The sequence below is a fragment of the Erythrolamprus reginae genome, chromosome 2, assembly GCF_031021105.1.
Source record: "Erythrolamprus reginae isolate rEryReg1 chromosome 2, rEryReg1.hap1, whole genome shotgun sequence".
In the NCBI taxonomy this organism is placed as follows: domain Eukaryota; kingdom Metazoa; phylum Chordata; class Lepidosauria; order Squamata; family Dipsadidae; genus Erythrolamprus; species Erythrolamprus reginae.
Genome location: NC_091951.1, coordinates 219,414,126 through 219,433,235, shown reverse-complemented (window position 1 = coordinate 219,433,235; position 19,110 = coordinate 219,414,126). Strand labels below are relative to the sequence as shown.

The window sequence follows — 19,110 nt, the reverse complement described above, 5'->3', positions numbered from 1 at the left end:
GATGGGTGTGTATAAAGATTGATTATTTTGAAAGTAGTCAGTATGTTTGTAATGTGTGTTAAGTTAGTTAGAAAACAGATAAAAAGAGATTTGATATATTTTCTTGTTGCAAATTTGATTAGTTTTTGGTGCTTCTTTTCTAATTTATTTTAATATTAATTTAAGTGTTGAAGGTAGTTTTGGGTATGGTAATGTATAAACTTTACAATAAAAATTTTTTGTATTTTTTCTGAGAAACCCATTTATGCCAACTTTCCCATGCTTCGTAATATTCTGAGTCATTTTTGTTTTGTGCTTCCATTGCTATTTTGGACATTTCAGCACATTCGTTAATTTTCGTAATTATTGTAAAGAAAGAGGGTACTTGGTCGGATTTCCAAAGAGAGGCATATGATATTCTGGCAGCAGTTATTATTTGTAGTATAAGGTATTTTTGTGTCTTAGTAAGATTTTGTCTGAATATCCCCAAAAGATAGAGCTCAGGTTTGAGTGGTAATTTGATTGACATGACTTGGTCGATTAGGGATTGAATTGTTGTCCAGTATTTTTGTGCAATTGGGCATGTCCACCATGTGTGGTAGTAGGTTCCAGGTTTGATCTTGCACTTCCAGCAGGTCGGTGAGAAGTTGGGAAACATTTTGGATATTCTTGCTGGGGGCAAATGCCAACGATAAAACATTTTAATTTGGTTCTCCTTATAGGACATTGCAGTTGTCATTTTATAGTTTGATGTCCATGTTTTCTCCCACTCAATTAAGTTAATCGTATATCCAAAATTCTGAGCCCAAGCTATCATACAACATTTCACTTGCTCTTCGGGATTTTCTTGAATTAGTAAGTAGTTGTACAATTTTGAAATCATTTTTGTAGAAGGGCCGAAAAGAATCGTGTCTATTACATTATTATTTTGAAATCCAAATTGCTTTTTGTGTTGTTCATATTTTAGTTTAATTTGTAAATATGTTAACCAGTCTATATTAATTCCTTGATTGTTCAATTGTTGTTTAGAAATTAGAGAGTTTGATTCATCAAGTAGTTGTTGGTATCTCAGAGTTTTAGAGTACGAGAAAAGATTGGGAAAAGTTATTATTTCATTGGGGGATATCCATTTTGGTATTGAGGTGTAGTAATTTTTTTTTATAGTAAACCAGATTGTTATTAGTGTTTTACGTAAGTAATGATTTTTAAAGTATTTGGGTATTTTGTGGTAGTCTGCTGTCAAGAAAGTATGCCACCCAGCAAGAAGATCAAATCCTTCCAGAGTTAAGAGTCTTGTGTTTTGGAATGTAATCCAATTTTTAATCATGGTTAAAATGGTAGCTTGATAATACATGTAAAAATCTGGAAGTCCAAGTCCACCCCTGGATCTAAGGTCTTGAAGGTTTTTCAATTTTATTCTGGCCTTCTTCTTGGTCCAAATAAACTTCTTTACTTGTTTGTGAAGAATATTAAAAAAAGTTTTATTCAAATTTATTGGAGCAACCTGAAATAGGTAAAGAAACCTTGGAAGAATGTTTGATTTTATGGCAGCTATTTTTCCCATAATAGATAAGTTTAATTTTGACCATCTGTTAAGATCTTGTTGTATTTCTTTAACTAATCGTTCATAATTGTCTTTTTTGATCGTAGCATAATTCGAAGTCATCCAAATTCCTAAATATTTAATTTTTTTTGTGGTCTTTATTTTAATTAATTCTTCCAAGGTAAGTATCTCTTTTGGTATCATATTTTTTGTCAAAATTTGTGTTTTGTTTTTATTGATTTGTAGGCCAGATATTTCACCAAATTTATAAATTTCGTCAAATAGAATGGGTGCTGTTCGGATTGGATCTTGTAGGATGAATACAATGTCATCCGCAAAGGCCTGCAGTTTGTAATGTTCTTTTTTAATCATAATACCGTGAATTTGTGAGTTGTTTCTTATAGTCTTGAGAAAGGTCTCGATGGCCAGAATAAAAATAAGTGGGGACAGAGGACATCCTTGGCGTACACCCTTAGTTATAGTGATTGTGTTAGTAATATCATTGTTAAAAAGAATTTTGACCGATTGAATAGAGTAAATAGTTTTGATTAGATTGAAAAATTTGGAGCCAAAATTCATGAATTTAATTTGATTTATAAGATAATGCCATTGAAGACTATCAAAAGCTTTTTTGAGATCCATAAATATTAATGCAGCTGCTTTATCATAGTTTTTGTCATAGTATTCCAAGGCATTTAATATAGTTCTTGTGTTTGTGGAAATATTTCTTCCCGGAAGGAATCCGTTTTGGTCAGAATGAATAATTTTATTTAATATATTTTTTAGTCTGTCCGCAATTATTGATGCAAATATTTTATAGTCAGTGTTAAGTAATGCAATCGGTCTATAATTCTCCAAATGGTGTCTGTTTTCAATGTCTTTAGGGATAAGGGTTATATAGGATTCAACCATTTAATTATATTGGTATAAGACAGTGATTTTATTTTTATTTATGGCGAACCTATGGCACAATGCCACAGTGGCATATGCAGGGCCGCCGATAGGCCGGTACTACTGGGAGTGGCGTCAGGAGCCCGGCCAAATTGAAAAATGGGGGGGGGGGGGCGGCGCTCGCCAAAAACTCTCCAACCCCGATTGCGATGGGGAAAGCAAAAGGACCAGAGACACCTCGCCAAACTTCGCCTCTGCGGAGCTTCTCTGACCGCGGCCCGTACCTTCTTCCCACCCCCGTGAGGAAAGAAGGCAGGGAGGCCGGCAGACAGGCAGGGAGCCCCGATGGCAGCCATGGAAGAAAGCGCGGGGGTGACTTGGCCCTCTGGAAGCCAAGCCGCACTGCTGGAGAAGCCGGGAGAGGGCTGAGCCTGGCCGGCTTCTCTGCCGGCCTTGTGTGTCCCCCAAGGATTGCGAGGGCAAGAGAGTAGCGCCTTTCAGCCTCTGGAGGTGCTGGGCCGGGGATTCGGGAGGGCCGTGAACACCGCCCGCCGCCCAGAGCCAATGGCTTCTTTTGGGCGGGCGCTGGCTTACTCGCCTTCCTGCTGCTGGCGCTGGGAGCAGGTAAGTGCGCGCGGCCGGCCGGGTGGGAAGGGCGAGGCGCGAGGGGGAGGCAAGGTCCCTCTTTTCATGCATCCGCTCAGTGAGCCTATCTTTGAAGTTGCCTTTCTTTCTTTCTTTCTTTCTTTTTCTTTCTTTCTTTCTCTCTTTCTCTCTTGCTCTTTCATTCTTTTTTTCTTTCTCTTGCTTTCTTTCTTTCTCTTTCTTTCTCTCCTTCCTTCCCTCCTTCCATTTCTTTCATTCCCTCTCTCTATTTTTATTTCTCTTTCATTCTCTTTCTTTCTTTTCTTTCTTTCTTTCTTTCCTTCTTTCTTTCTTTCTTTCTTTTGTTTCTTTTACTTTCTCTCTTTCTCTCTTGCTCTTTCATTCTTTTTTCTTTCTCTTGCTTTATTTCTTTCTCTTTCTTTCTCTCCTTCCTTCCCTCCTTCCAGTTCTTTCATTCCCCCTCTCTCTTTTTGTTTCTCTTTCATTCTCTTGCTTTCTTGCTTTCTTTCTTGCTCTTTTTCTTTCTCTCTTTTACCTTCCCTTCCTCTATTTCTTCTTTTCTTTCTCCTTCCTACCTTCTTCCCTCCCTCCCTTCCTTCAATCCTTCCTCTCTTACTTTCCCCTTTCATAAGTTTCCTTGCTTCCTTCCTCTGTTCCTGTCCCTTCCCCCTTTCTTTCCTTCCTTCCTTCCCTCCCTCCATTTCTTGCTTTCCTTCTCCTTCCTCCCTTCTTTCCTCCCTCACTCCCTTCTTTCACTCCTTCCTCCCTTACTCTCCCCTTTCACCTTTCCTCTGTTCCTGTCCCTTCCCTCTTTCCTTCCTTCCTTCCTTCCTTCCTTCCTTCCTTCCCACCCTCCGTCCATTCATTCATCCATTCCTCTCTTGCTCACCCCTTTTACCCTTCCTTCCTTCCTTCTTTCCTTCCTTCCTTCCTTCCTTCCTTCATAGCTTGCCCTCGCCTTTCTTCCCTTCCTTCCCGGTGGGAGTGCTCCCTCAAGACACCTGCCCGACTGCTGGTGCCCTGCTTTTTCTCTCCCCTCGTCCTTTCCAGCTCCTCGCTGGTGGCTGCCGGGTGTGGGATTCCCCTCCCCTCTCCCCTCACTAGAAAGCACATGGTTTTGTCAACAAGGCCTCTTCCAAGAAGCGAGAAGTGCCAAGGAGCTGTAAATAAGCCATGCTCCACCTGACCGATGCCAGGAGGCTCTTTCTTTCCCTCGCCGCTCCCGCTTCTTTCTTTCTCCTGGATGAGTCCTCACAATCGGCTTAACCCAGTTCCTGAAATAGCCTATGGCAGTGCTTCCCAACCTTGACAACTTGAAGATATCTGGACTTCAACTCCCAGAATTCCCCAGCCAGCATTCTCTGGCTGGGGAATTCTGGGAGTTGAAGTCCAGATATCTTCAGGTTGCCAAAGTTGGGAAACACTGGCCTATGGGACCGCCTCGCTTGGCGTAAAGCGGGAAATGATCCCCGGAAGATGGAGTGGCTTGGCGACTTAAAGTAGTTTTACAATGGCGGGGGCCCCAGACACTTAGGCTGTATGGGGCCCCAAAATTCCTGATGGCGGCCAGTGTTCCCTCTAATTTTTTTTGGGGGGCCCCCGAAAAGTATAGTGTCTGAGCGGCAGTCCTTTCGGGACTGGGCGGCACAGAAATAATAAATAAACAAACAAACAAACAAACAAACAAACAAACAAACAAAACACCCGCCCTGTTTTGCCTCAGAGAATTTCAAAATAAAATACTGTACTGTGTGTCTATAACAGTGAGCTCATAATAGGGCAACTCTATCAACATCAAAATGCCACTTAAATAGTTGAGCTAGTTTCAAACTAGATTTTGATTTTCTTTCTCTCTTCCTTACTCCCATTCTTTTTCTTTCTCTTTTCCTTCCTCTCTTTTTCCTATCTGTTTCTCTCTCTTCCTCTCTTCCTCTCTCTCCCTTTCCCTCTCACTCTTTCCCTCTCGGCTTCTGGGCAGGTTTGGAAAACTCTGAGTTGATGATGATTTTTAAGTGAGCGATTGCTCACTGCTCAGCTTAGAGGGAACTATGATGGCGGCCCTGGGCACATGGAACCATATCTGCTGGCACGCGAGCCGTTGCCCTAGCTCAGCTCCAATGTGCATGTGTATGTCAGCCAGCTGATTTTTTGGCTTTCACAGAGGTTCTGGGAGGGCATTTTTGGCTTCCAGGGAGTCTCCGGGAGGATGGGAGAGTGTATTTCTACCAACCCCTGGCTTCCAGAGAAGTTGGGAAATGGAACCTTTCTGGCCTCCAGAGGGCCTCCGGGGGTTGGGGAAGCTGTTTTTGCATTTCCCAGGCATTGAATTATGGGTGTGGGCACTCACACATGCACGATAGTGTGCGCTCACGCTCTTTTGGCACCCAAGGGAAAAAATGTTCTCCATCATTGGTATAAGATCTCCTGCCTTAACCAGAGAGTTGGCTTAAAAGACCTCCAAGGTTCTTTCCAGCATTATGATTCTATGTTCTATGAGTGTGGACAAAAAGATCCATGTTCTTGAGAATCAACTGTCCCCCAATAGTAAGTTTTGCCAAAAAAAAACCCCAAAAAGTATTTTATTGAATATTTTTCACTTATTTTAGTTCATGCGCTTGTGACATCATTTCACTTTTTTTTTTTTTGCGGATTTGGGAGATATCGTTTTACATACAATATATTTTCTTTCCCCTTATATTGTTTTTGTTACTTCTGTTGCTTTGAGCAAGTAGTTTCCTGTTCATTTTTCAGGCAGTCAGAGGAGTCATCAAATGCGGTTTCACCATTTCACTTAATAAAATGAAATCTGATTTTTGGTAATAAAACCTTGACCCATCTTGCTTATTTCCCATACTGTGAATATTAGTATGTAAAGTAACTGTCCACAAAATTGTTTCAAACCTGGAGCAAACTGGGTCTGCATAACTCGTTCAGGTCAGCTAGGGTTCAACTAAACAAAAGTCACAATGTTTTGACTGTTCTGAATTTCAGACAAAACAAAATTTAGACAGGGCAAGGAGGGGTGTATATCACTCCCCCCTCCCAATTACAGTTCCTGCTCAGCAGCTCCCTGTCTGCCCTTCAATATTGGTACTACAATGTTGCTCAGTCTCAATGATTGGTGAACCTCAAGTTCCAGAATTTCCCAGCCAACATCTTGTTGCAGAATTCTTGAAATCCATCCATCTTAAAATTGCAGAAAAAACACTAAGTATCTTTACTTCTTTATACTGTATTATATCTTAGCCTGTCCCCCTACTCTGCTTGCCCACATCTTCACAGTCTTTTCCCTGCTGCTTCTTCTCAATTATTGCCAGTTCTAAGTTTCCAGTATGTCTTACTTTGCCTTTCTATCCATATGCCCTCAGAGTTCCCAGCATCGTGTTCCTTCCTCGCCTCCATTCATCTGTGGTCACTATTGACATCTTTGCGGGAGGGGGTGTTGGTCATCCTCCCCTCTGTATCATCTATAGTGGTAGGATTCAATTTTTTTACTGCCAGTTCTGTTGGTGTGGTTTGGTGGGCGTGGCAAGGGAAGGATGCTGCAGAAATCTCCATTTTCTCCCAATCAGCTGGGACTCTGGAGGCAGAGAATAGATGGAGGTGGGGCCAGTCAGAGGTGGTATCTACTGGTTGTCTGAACTACTCAGAACTTCTACTACAGATTCTCCAGAACTGGTCAGAACCTGCTGAAACTCACCTCTATCTATAGCTAAATCAGGTATGAGCTGATCTATGTTGAATTCATCATTTCTTGCACCAAAAGCGTTTCCTTCATAATGCAGAATAAAGGGGAGGCAATCTGATGTCCTACTTCTATTTCTATTTCTATTCTCCTGCTGTTTCTGGCAGATACATTTCATGTTTAAAATCAAAACAATCAAACACTATGGTTTTGGGACAGTTCATGCTAATTAGCCACAATTTTGTTCTCAATGGCTCTTGAAAGTTCTGTGCCATTTAAAAGAGAAAACCACATACAAGATATAGTATAAATTATTGATTATTGTCCATCTCTTCCTCTCCCTTCTCCCTGCCCTGTTCCCCTTGTTTTTTATCCTTTTTTACCACTTAACTGGTTTGATGTTTGCTAATGTTTAATACAGAAACATCAAGCTTTATTTTTGCCAGTTAATCTGAGTGTTGGGTGTGTTTGCTCTGATATAGGGATTCATTGGATGTGTGCTGGATGTAAACTAAATTGGAAATTGACCGTTGTAATTTTACAGCAATCCATGCTGAAAATCACACGTCTTCATTTTGTTCTGTGCATAGAACAAATCTGAAATGTCCATTTTACAGTATCTGGCCAGAGACCAGCCGAAACCACCTCTTTGATACGTAACATTATGCAGGAAACATTCTGTACATCATTGTCTGAAAATGAATCAGCTTGGTGCAAAAGCCAATTAGATCCAGACATGAGAGATGTGAAGTAGACCCAGAGACAGGGTTTTGAGCAATCGGTACTTTTATTCAGCTCAGAGAACAAGTGACAGCTCAGCAAGGTAAAGTGACAATTCAGCGAGTACCGACTGGCTCTGCAGGGAGAAACCGCTTCTTTTATACTTTTGCGGTTCCCGCCAAAGCGAGAGCCGGCCGCGTCTGAGCCAATCAGGAGCGACTTCCTGCTTGGGCTCAGACAGCGCTGGAAAAGAGGAACAAACTATTTACAGCGTTACAAGGTAGCCATTCCAGGATACAACACCCCTCCCCTCATAGTTGGACTCATCCATCAAGAAAGCCACGTGACGAAGTCGTCCAATCGGTGAGGCCTTCGAGGCTCTCGCGCTGACCTGCGCAGTCCATTTTCTCCTTCGCCACTGACTGTGGAGGATGGCTCGCCGCTGCTCTCCCGGTGCGGCGGACTTGGCCTGGCGGGCCCAACGAAGGCCTCGGAGGACGAGGATGGCTCGGCGTCGCTGGATGGTTCCCCCTGGCCCGATAAGTCTCTTTGCGTGTTTCTTAGTTCGGGCAATGTACAAAAGTCTGTTGAAGGGGGAGAGTCCGAGTCAGCGGGTTGTTGCAATTGGTTTTCAATTCGTTTCCGAATGTGGTCTATGTGTCGTTTCCACAAACGACCATCCTCCAGTTTAACAATATAAGTCTTGGGTGCGTTTTGCTTAACAATAATTCCCTTCATCCAGTTTACATTTCCATCAAAACATTTTACATATACATTTTGACCCAAATACATTTCTCTTTCTGGTTTCATGCACATTTGGTTATTATTCACACAAAACCTTGGATTTAACCTGTCTAATGGTGACCTCAACTTTCTCCCCATCAATAACTCTGCAGGGCTTACATGTGTGTGCGAGTTAGGGGTAATGTGCTGGGTTAATAAGAATTGGTCCAAGTTCTGTTGCACATCTCCAGGGCCTGACCTGTGCAATGCCTCCTTTGCCACCCTTACGTAACGTTCTGCCAACCCGTTAGCCCAGGGCGAGTAAGGCGAGATGAGGGCATGTCTGACCCCTAGGCCATCTAGGAATAATTCGAATTGCCTGGCTGTTAGTTGTGGTCCATTGTCAGACACTAATAGATCAGGGCAACCATGGGATGCAAACAGTCTGCTCAATACCTTGATAGTGGCACTTGTGGTTATGTTGTTCATTGCTATTATTTCCAACCATTTGGAGAAAGCATCAACCACTATTAGGAAGTACTGAGACCCCACTGGGCCAGCAAAATCAATGTGGATCCTAGACCAAGGGCCAGCAGGCTGTTCCCACTCAGCCGGAGTTGTTTTGGGGGGACTGGGCCTAGACTCTTGGCACGGGTCACACTTTGAAACCCAACTTTCAATATCAGCATCAAGCCCTGGCCACCATAAATGCCCCCTTGCTAGGCTCTTCATCCTGACAATCCCAGGATGGCCCACGTGTAACATTTTGAGTACCTTTTCCCTTAGGCGTTTGGGGATGATCACTCTATCCCCCCACAGCAAACAACCTTTTACATATGATAATTCAAGCCTTTTGTTCTTAAAATCACACAATTCAGGTTTAACAATATCATTTTGCCATCCCTTTAGAACACAGTTCACCACTTGTTTAAGGATTTGGTCTTGCTGCGTGTGTGCAGCTACCTCTTTTGCTGTGGTTAGTGGGTTTTCCTCGAGTTCTATCATTAGCACATCTGTGGCAGGAACAGGGTCTTCTACCAAGTCTGCTATGGGGCATCTGCTGAGGCCGTCTGCATGATTGATTTCCTTCCCCCCCTTGTGGGTGAGCTCATACTGATACCCTGAGAGGAAAAGGGCCCATCTGATTAGTCTTGGAGACATAAAAGGTGGAGTGGGCTTGTTGGGGGCTAGCAGGCCTAGTAGGGGTTTGTGGTCAGTGACTAGCTCAAAGCTTCTCCCAAAAATGTAATTGTGAAACTTCTTTACCCCTGCCACTAATGCTAGAGCCTCCTTGTCTAACTGGCTATAATTCCTCTCTGTGCTGGTCATGGTTCTTGAAAAGAATGCTATTGGGGCCTCTGTCTTATTCGGTAGAACGTGAGCTAAGACTCCTCCTATGCCGTACGGCGAAGCGTCGCACGTGAGCCTAATGGGTAGTGAAGCACTATATTGGACTACTACACTTTTAGAAGTTATTAAATTTTTTATTTGAGAAAAAGCTTCACGTTCAGTTTTCCCCCATGTCCAGCGGGCTTCCTTCTGGAGTAAACGATGGAGAGGCTCTGCTACTGTTGCCTTCTGCTTTAAAAAAACGGAATAAAAATTAAGGAGGCCCAAAAATGCCTGCAACTCATTCTTATCTTGTGGCTCTGGGGCTTCTCTAATTGCTCTCAGCTTCTCTGTTGTGGGGTGGATACCTTCCTTATCTATTTTATACCCAAGGAATTCAACACTGTCAGTTCCCCAGACACATTTATCAGGCTTGATTCGTAACCCTTTGTCCTGTAGCCTCTTAAGTACTTCCCTTATTCTTTTGTTCACTTGTCCCTGGTTTTCCCCTGCAATTAAGATGTCATCAAAATATGGAATTGCCCCATTTACCCCTGACAATAGGCGTTCCATGATGCTCTGGAATATTCCTGGGGCTATGCTTACCCCAAACTGTAACCTCGTGCATTTGAAAGCCCCCCTGTGTGTTACAATCGTTTGGGCGTTTGCTGTTTGTTCATCGACCGGAAGCTGCTGGTAAGCCTGGGCCAGGTCGATCTTTGCGAACCTTTTCCCCTCCCCCAGGGAGTGTAAGAGTTGTTGCACGACCGGGATGGGGTAGGGGTGGTGTTGGAGTGCCTTATTCAAGGTTGATTTGTAATCAGCGCAAACTCTTAAAGAGCCATCTGGCTTCAATGGTGTCACTATGGGAGTTTCCCATGGCCCCTGTTCCACAGGGACCAAAATACCTTGACTAATGAGTTTGTCCAGCTGCATGTCCAGCTTGGGGAGAAGCGGAAGGGGAACCCTGCGAGGTTTCAGTCTGACCGGTGGGACCTTGGGGTCGATAGAGAAAGATATAGGGGGTCCCTTATACAATCCCAAGGTGGGGCTGAACACTTCAGGGAACTCTTTCACAAAGTTAGGCATATTATCACAGTTTACATTACACACACCCGAAATTTCGATCCCCAACGGTTCCATCCACGCTAGACCCAGCAGGGAGTGTTTGGCCCCCGTCACAATAAGCATGGGAAGGGTACATTTCACATTCTTAAAGGCAATAGGTACATTTGCTGTTCCCAGGACCGAGATTACCCCCCCTTGGAAGTCTCTGATCACCAATGAGGTTTGAGTTAAGTCAGCCTTAGACACATTAGGCATGTATAGTTTAAATTTTTCCCAGGGCATGATGGTATATCTCGAGCCCGTATCCAGCTCCATTGAGCAAGGCTGGTTATTTAGTAACAATGAGATAACAATTTTAGCCCCCTTTTTGGTTGCCGTGTTATTCACGGAAAATTTAGAGTTACCTCTATTGTAGTCGCGGTTAGCGCTTGAGTAGTTCCTTTGACCCGAGCTGCGGAACGGTCTCCTTTCTCGCGATTGGGGGGGTTGGTTTTGAGGTCGCTGGTATTGTTGTGTGGCAAACGTTTCTTCTGGTGCCGTTGCTCTGCATGCGATGGCGATGTGGCCTCTCCGGTTGCAACGGTGGCAAGTAGCGTCTCGGAAGGGGCATCGATGGCGCTGGTGATTTCCCCGGCAGCCCGCGCAGGGGGCTGGGTGAGTAGCTCTAGGATGTCTCGGCTGGTCTTGCAGGAGGAGGCAGTTGTCCCCGTTTCTAGTCGGCTGGCTGAGGTCGTCTGTTCCCTCGGCGCTGGGAGACTCGGCGTTGATTTTGGCAATGATTTCTCGCCTTCCGTGCTCCTTTAATTCTCTTGCCGCTGCGTCGGCTGCTTCCGCGGTCTGTGCTAATTTAATTACGGTTTGTAGCGTCGGCTCTTCTTCGGTGAGGAGTTTGTTTCTCACCGAGTTGCTCTTCATGCCGAAAACCAAGGCGTCGGTAAGGCGGGCTTCTGGGTCTTGAAACTTGCATTGAGCAAGTACCGTTCGAAGCCGCGTTGTGAATTGGCTGATTGACTCGGTTTCTCTCTGAGCCATCATGTGAAATTGATGCCGGTAAACCATGGCTGGTCTGGTTGGTTTAAAATGGCTCGCTAGTTTCTGTTGAAGGACGTCCCACGCTGTGGCTCTTGCTTGTTCTGGTTCGGTGAGAGTTTGGGCAAGTCTACGGATCTCTGCGCCGCAGTAGTTGAGAAAAATAGCCCGTCTGCGATCGGCTCCGGCGTCCTGCATTCCCGCCGCCTCGAGGAATATCTCGAAGGTGGCCATGTACTCGTCCCATGTCATTTTCTCGGAATCGAAGAGTTCTGGAGCCTGGCCGATCTGGATTTTGTCCATGATGCACGCGAAGTTCTTCCGTTCGTTCGTCGCCAGTGAAGTAGACCCAGAGACAGGGTTTTGAGCAATCGGTACTTTTATTCAGCTCAGAGAACAAGTGACAGCTCAGCAAGGTAAAGTGACAATTCAGCGAGTACCGACTGGCTCTGCAGGGAGAAACCGCTTCTTTTATACTTTTGCGGTTCCCGCCAAAGCGAGAGCCGGCCGCGTCTGAGCCAATCAGGAGCGACTTCCTGCTTGGGCTCAGACAGCGCTGGAAAAGAGGAACAAACTATTTACAGCGTTACAAGGTAGCCATTCCAGGATACAACAAGATGGACTTTTGGAAAATTATATTCCTCAAACATCACTTTATAAAGTTAGCCCGCTATTATAGATACAGTAGATCAAGCCCATCCTTATCACAGACTTACTTTAGAGACTCCTACAATGGTAGAAAGACTTCATTGTGCCCATTGTGCAATACAAGCAGGAATTACTATACCCTTATTGATTCCACAGAACACTTAGCCTGGACCTGCTTGTCCCTCCCATCTATTCAAATTAATAAAGCGATAAATAATTTGACTCCTAGTTTTATTCAGTAAGGAATGGGAGTTTTTAGAATCGCTTACAGAGATCTCTTCAGGTAATACTCTAATTATTTAGATGTAGTACATATGACTTTTTTCATTTAACACTTGGTTTAATTAGGTGGTTAGGGGCTGCCTGGACTAACCTCTTACATTCATCTTGTTTTAGGACATGCTCATTGGTTGAGGGAGACGGCCTGTCAGTCCTGGAAGCCATCTTTTTCTTTGGCTCTTTAGGACTGCCACACCTGGTGGATGGGCATGCTTTGGGAATTGGGAGGGGGGTTGGATGGTGACAGGTTGAGACGTATAGCCATAGCAACATTCTTTCTCTGGGAGTCAAGAATGTTCAGCCTGCACCTGGAGAGGCAAGACTGGGAAACAATTCCAGTTAGGATGGTGACCTGATTGGACCATGTGATGTACATGTGGGTGCAGGAGATTTCTGATTCAGGTTTTCCCAGATGCGTCAATATGACATCTCTAATAAAATAGAACTTTGAGGAAATGCCTGCCTCTGAGCCTTACTTGGTTACCTGACATTGGTTACTTGGAATCCTGACATTGAATTTATATAAAATATGGTATTATTTACTTGTGAACTCATTTATTTACAGGCAAATTCCTTTCTACTGTTAGATCATAGAATTATAGGGCTGGAAGGCAGCTTGGAAGTCATGTAGTCCAACCTCTTCCTTGGTTAAAGTTGGGAGTTCTCTCATTGTAGAGCTTCCACCCATTAGTTCTTGGGTGGTTCTTACTCAGCTTTAATTTAACTTTACTACTGATTATAGTAGATACCAAAAGCAAAGAGTAATTTCATTTGAAAGAGTAGAGTTTTGAGGAAATCCCTTAAGCTAAATTATTTTAGTGAATTCTGACCACTCAGGTTAGTCCTGCCAACGTATAATATCATCGCACTGATTTTAAAGCTTCTAACTTCTCCAGTCTCAATTATCACTGTGTCTATATATACTGTTTAGTTTCCCATTTTATAAAATATTAATAATTTTGTACAAAATCTGGTGGCAGCAAAAGAATAGAAACATAAAAACATAGAAGATTGATGGCAGAAAAAGACCTCATGTCCATCTAGTCTGCCCTTATACTATTTCCTGTATTTTATACATGTTTATCCCAAGCATGTTTAAATTCAGTTACTGTGGATTTACCAACCACGTCTGATGGATGTTTGTTCCAAGGATCTACTACTCTTTCAGTGAAATAATATTTTCTCACATTGCTTCTGATCTTTCCCCCAGCTAATCTCAGATTGTGTCCCCTTGTTCTTGTGTTCACTTTCCTATTAAAAACACTTCCCTCCTGAACCTTATTTAACCCTTTAACATATTTAAATGTTTCGATCATATCCCCGCTTTCCCTTCTGTCCTCCAGACTATACAGATTGAGTTCATTAAGTCTTCCCTGGTAAGTTTTATGCTTAAGACCTTCCACCATTTTGTAGCCCGTCTTTGGACCCATTCAAAGTAAAATTCTCAAGTACACTAATGAACATTGGCAGAAGTGAGCCCACATTTAAAACAATAAAGCAATTAGTCTGGAAGCATGAAAATAATGGAATAGTTTGGTGGAAGGGAACATGACTTTAAAAAAGTTTAGGAGACTGATTTCCTTCCTTCCTTCCTTCCTTCCTTCCTTCCTTCCTTCCTTCCTTCTATTCATAGATTGTGAAAGCTTAGCTTTGGCAAATGTTTGGTAAGGCACCATATAATGTAATTGGCAAACTACTAGTTGGATGGATGATAAGGTAGATAAGCAAGAATGAAAACTGAAATTTGTAGTTGGAGTGAAATACTGTATCAAGGTTTCTGATACGCATCATCATCAAGAAAGGAAAGTGAAAAGAATGTATCAGATTTGCAGAGGATACAAAATGGGGTAAAATAATTAATATTGTAATGACTATGATAGAGATAATGTGGAGACTCTTTAACTTGAATTTCTGTGCTGAGAAGAGCTCAGTTTCTAAATGGTTCCCTGCATCTCTGTGCGTTTACCGGGTTCATTTATATTTGGAAGTTTCAGGTTATTTTGTACAGTCTTATTTAAAATTAATATAGATAACAATAATAAATAATTAATGTCTTGGATTTCTAAGTGCTGCAGGATCCTTGGCACTCTTCGAGCTTGGTGTTTTTTTGCAGACATTCCATTACCAAATTAGCACTGATTATGTTACCTAGTTTGATAACAAAACTTCCGCAAGAAAACAGCCAATTTCAGAGAGAACAAAGGACTCTCTTAGTTCAACCCTGAGCTATGAATATTCTCTTCTATTGATTTCTAACTACATACTGCAATTATTATATATTGGTTTTAGCGAAGGATTACAATATATATATACTATATGAATCTATGTAATTCCACCAGGGGCATCTCTATGAAGTATCTGGAGAGGATTGTTCTGTTGATCTCTAGATGTTCTCTAGATGTATTCTTCCTAAACCCACTGTTGACTTGAAAGACTAAGTCCAAACAAAATCCCAACTTGAATGAAAAGCCAGAATTATGAGCCATGGTGGTGCAGTGGTTAGAGTGCAGTACTGCAGGCTACTTCTGCTGGCTGTGGGCTGCTTGCAATTTGGCAGTTCAAATCTCACCAGGCTCAAGGTTGACTTAACCTTTTATCCTTCCAAGGTCAGTAAAATGAGGACCCAAATTGTTGGGAGCAATATGCTAACTCTGTAAAAGCGGTAAGTGTAAGTGCTAGCTATTGCTATAATATTGATTATAATATTGATTGATAATATTTTTATAGCTTGGATGCAAAATATATGATGCATTTCATGATGTACTTTCTTTTCAATGCACTAGTAGAAAACACAGTACATTCTGTTTTAAATTGAATATGAATTACAGTAGTAAGGCATTTTAACCTGAGCAAAAAAGACAAGCTTAGGAAGAGGCATGAAGGAACCCTTAAGAGTTAATGACAGAATTGGCTCAAATCAGCATATGAAATTAACAGTACTACCCATCCCCTAGTGAACACGATTTATAAAAATGGGGAGTGAGTTGCATTATAATAAGCTGATATCATAGTCACAGTTCCTAGGAGAATTACTTCTCCACCCTTTTCTAAGCAGGGAATTAGCTGCTGAATTCATGTGGTTTGGAAATGAACCATTCAAATCTGGTAATAAAACACCAACAACATTGTTTTCTAACATTGCTGTTCCCTTCTTAGTCATGATTGCTTGTGTCAGCCATCCAATAAATCTGTACTAAAGACAGTGTATTCTCTTGTAAATATATTTTTCTTTATTTTCTCATTAGGCCTAATGGTATCTTTTTTCCAAATACAGTATATTTATTATTACTTTCCAGGATTTTCAGCTAGGATTAGTAAAGCATATAATTCAGAAAGCAGAAACTGTAATGTTTTATGGGTTCTCAGGTTTATTTATTTACTGCTATATACTCCTCTCATATATCACAAATTTCAGTGGGTTTTTAAAAAGAAAAAATTCAAGGTTTTTCAGCAATAACCCATCCCAGAGCCAGGAAATACTCCTCCCCCTCAGCTGCATGATAAAGCAAGCGGCAGAGGAAATCTTACAGAGCACCCTATCCACTTCCTTGGAGACAACAGGTTAAAAAGAATCCCAGATAACCTGGGATTGCCCTATCGAGTCAAGAGTCAAGCAAATCTGAATACTTGCAAAATGCTGTCCTAACTAATTGGGAGGGCCAGGGAGAAGTTTGTATAACTGGGTTCCACCCTAAGTAAGGCCACTGGATGACAGCCCATTGATGCAGTAATGGAAGGAAGAATGTCCCATCTGTCTTATCACCATGGAGTAAGCATGAAGCATTGGCACTTACCCCATGTTCAGAGGGTTTCACACTTTTGTTTTTCACCTATTCTCTAGGACAGTGATGGTGAACCTTTTTTTCCTTGGATGCTAAATTTTGTGTGTGTATGCCCACACCCATAGTTCAATGCACCCACATGTGCCCCCTGTATATGTATGCATAATCCCCCCAGGCTGCTCCACAAACAACCCCTTCTCTGCTCCCCCTGTAGGCCCATTTTTCACCATTTCCAAAAGGATGGGTGAAACCCTCTAGAGGCTTCCCTAGAACTGGGGAGGGTGAAAAGGGCTTCCCCTCCCCTCTCGGAGGCCCTCCAGAGGCTGAAAACGCCCTCCCAAAGCCTCTGCACAAGCCAAAAATCAGCTGGCAGGCACGCACATATGTGCTGGAGCTCAGCTAGGGCAATGGCTCATGTTCAACTCTAATAATAAATAAAAATCACTCAACAAATTGCTACTTCTGCATGGTGGACCCTTCCAAATGTCGCACTGGCAAAAATGCACCGCCTGTAACGTATCCTGACGTATCCTATTGCCCCAGTACCACACTGCCCTGAACTTCCTGTACCAACACCTCCAGACAGAGCTACACCACCTTCAAAAGGAAGCAGCAGGTCAGACACCATGGAAGACGTTGAAGATCACGATTTCTCTTCATATGCAGATGAGGAGTAGAAGCCATAATACTCTAACCAAAAAGACCTCAATGATCTGGTCTCACCAAGTCCAATGCTGAGCTTCTGACATCAAGGCTCAAGCAATGGAACTTATTAGATGAAAGCGTCCAAGTCACAGATCAGAGGAAGATGAAAACTATGTACAACTGTTTCAGACTCTGATAAAGAACTATGCTGCAATGGGCTGCAGGATGTCACTCAAAATCCATATCATGATACTCATCTTGATAAGTTCAAAGAGAACATGGGAGCTTATTCAGAGGAGCAAGGCAAGCGCTTTCACCAGGACCTTATGAACTTTGAATGCCGTTACCAAGGACAATATAACGAAAACATGATGGGCGACTATATTTGGGGATTGATTCGTGAAACTGATTTGCAGTATAGTCATAAATCTCGGAAAACCACACACTTCTGAACAGTTTTTGGTAATCTGTGTAAATTTGCAATGCATATAGTGTTTTTAGTCTGACTGTATAAATGAGAAGATGCAAAATCGTCTGTTTCTATAGTAAAAATGCATAATTTTCATTGCCGTGGTAACAAAAGCGAAGTTTATGATGAATGTAAGCGATTTTTAATTTGTTTTAGACATAAGCAATTGGAATATAACATTTAAAAGCTGGGAACAAAATTTTTGTTACATAGTGTAATCAAACAGTTTGAATACTGTGCGTATAATGATATATGAACCTACTTTCAAATAAACTACCACAATGGACCAATACCACCCCACGTACCCAATCCTGACATCAAGGATGATGCTAATTTCTAGAAGAGTGACATACTGTATATTTCTTGGCTTAATTAGATTTTGGTAATACAAAAAGGTACCATCACAGTGGCCAAAGTGCTCCACAACGTAGGACTGATATCTTAATAGTGTGATTTCAGCACTCCACCTCCTATCTTCACATGGTCTGGCGACTCAAAGCAGCCCCTCTTGGGAAGCACAGGACTGGATCACTTTGGTCAGGAAAATATACAGCATATACACTCTATTAGTATACAGAGACAAAACTGTGAAGGACTTTAAAGGTTCAAATGAAGCCTTTGAAAAGCCTGATGCAGCAGCCTATTGGCAATCAATACGATTGATTCAATACAACTCCTACCAGCAGTTGGACTGCTGCATTACAGACCACCCGTAGCTTCCGAGTTACCTTCAAGGGAACCTAAATGTCAAGCATTTTGTAGCAGCTAGAACGAAGTGCTGCAAAATCGGGCTTCTTGACATCAGGCTCCTTTGAAGGTCACTATTATAAGGGCCGGACATCAAATCAGTAAAAGCAACTGTGAGGAGAATCTTGGAATCCTAGCGGGCAATCACTTACATATGAGCGAGCCAGCAGTGTGCAGCAGCTGCAAAAAAGAAAAAGAAAAAAAGAAAAAAAAAGTTACAAGCTAGACTGATGGTGTTCCAGAGTAACCATTCTTGTCCCAAATAAGTTGGTACTGTTTTTCAGGGCAGGCGTTTGGAATACAGTACTGTACAGTGTTCGTTCTGTTTTACTGGTGTGAAGCAGGGCAGTTACAAATCGAATCGAATCGAATGAATGAGCGAACGGACGCGTACTTTATTCCGAGTTTTGCTGGAAGCTCATATTGGATTGAAATGGAACCAGTTTTTCCTTTCCTGCTTGCATCGGTCTCCGCGGCCCGCTTGGCCTCGCCGGGGGAGCCGCGCGTTCCGCCAACTTCACAGACGACCCTCCTCCGCCCTGTCGGTCTGTGATGCATGGTGGGCGGGCTAGAGGGAAGGAAGGAAAGCGAGCCAAAAAAGCTGCCGGAGCGACTGGGGTGGAGCTGCTGGCCGCGCCGCGCTTCCATCCCGAGAACTCGCGAGTCGACCCTCGGATTCATTTCCCAGACGCAGACGAGGCGAGTCCCGCAAGCGGAACAAGCAAGATGGTGAGGGGGGCTCGGCCGGCGGGGAGACGGGGCCTGCTGGCCCTGAGGTGGGGGGGGGGCTCAGCGGAATTCTCTAAGCTCTTCCCTCTCTCTCTCTTTCTCGCTTGCAGCTGTGCAGCCACCTCTTCATCTTCTTCGTCGGGACGGGGATCGCCCTGGGGCTCGGGACTTCGGTAGGAGATGCGTCCTCCGATCGGCGCTTATCGGCGCAGCCGCTGTGAGGGGGAAAGATGCCTCC

At 43.1% G+C, this 19,110-nt stretch overlaps 2 protein-coding genes across 2 annotated transcripts in view; one reads left to right on the top strand and one right to left on the bottom strand.

Moving 5' to 3' along the window:
• The window catches only part of CFAP91 (cilia and flagella associated protein 91), a 514,242-nt gene that overhangs the window by 202,322 nt on the left and 292,810 nt on the right, over positions 1-19,110 (bottom strand). The gene's annotated exons all lie outside the window — the stretch shown is intronic.
• The window catches only part of FSTL1 (follistatin like 1), a 30,635-nt gene continuing 30,224 nt past the window's right edge, over positions 18,700-19,110 (top strand). The window contains 4 exon segments of the mRNA XM_070741782.1: positions 18,700-18,738; positions 18,740-18,760; positions 18,762-18,872; positions 18,983-19,045. Coding sequence (XP_070597883.1) covers positions 18,700-18,738; positions 18,740-18,760; positions 18,762-18,872; positions 18,983-19,045 — 234 coding nt within the window.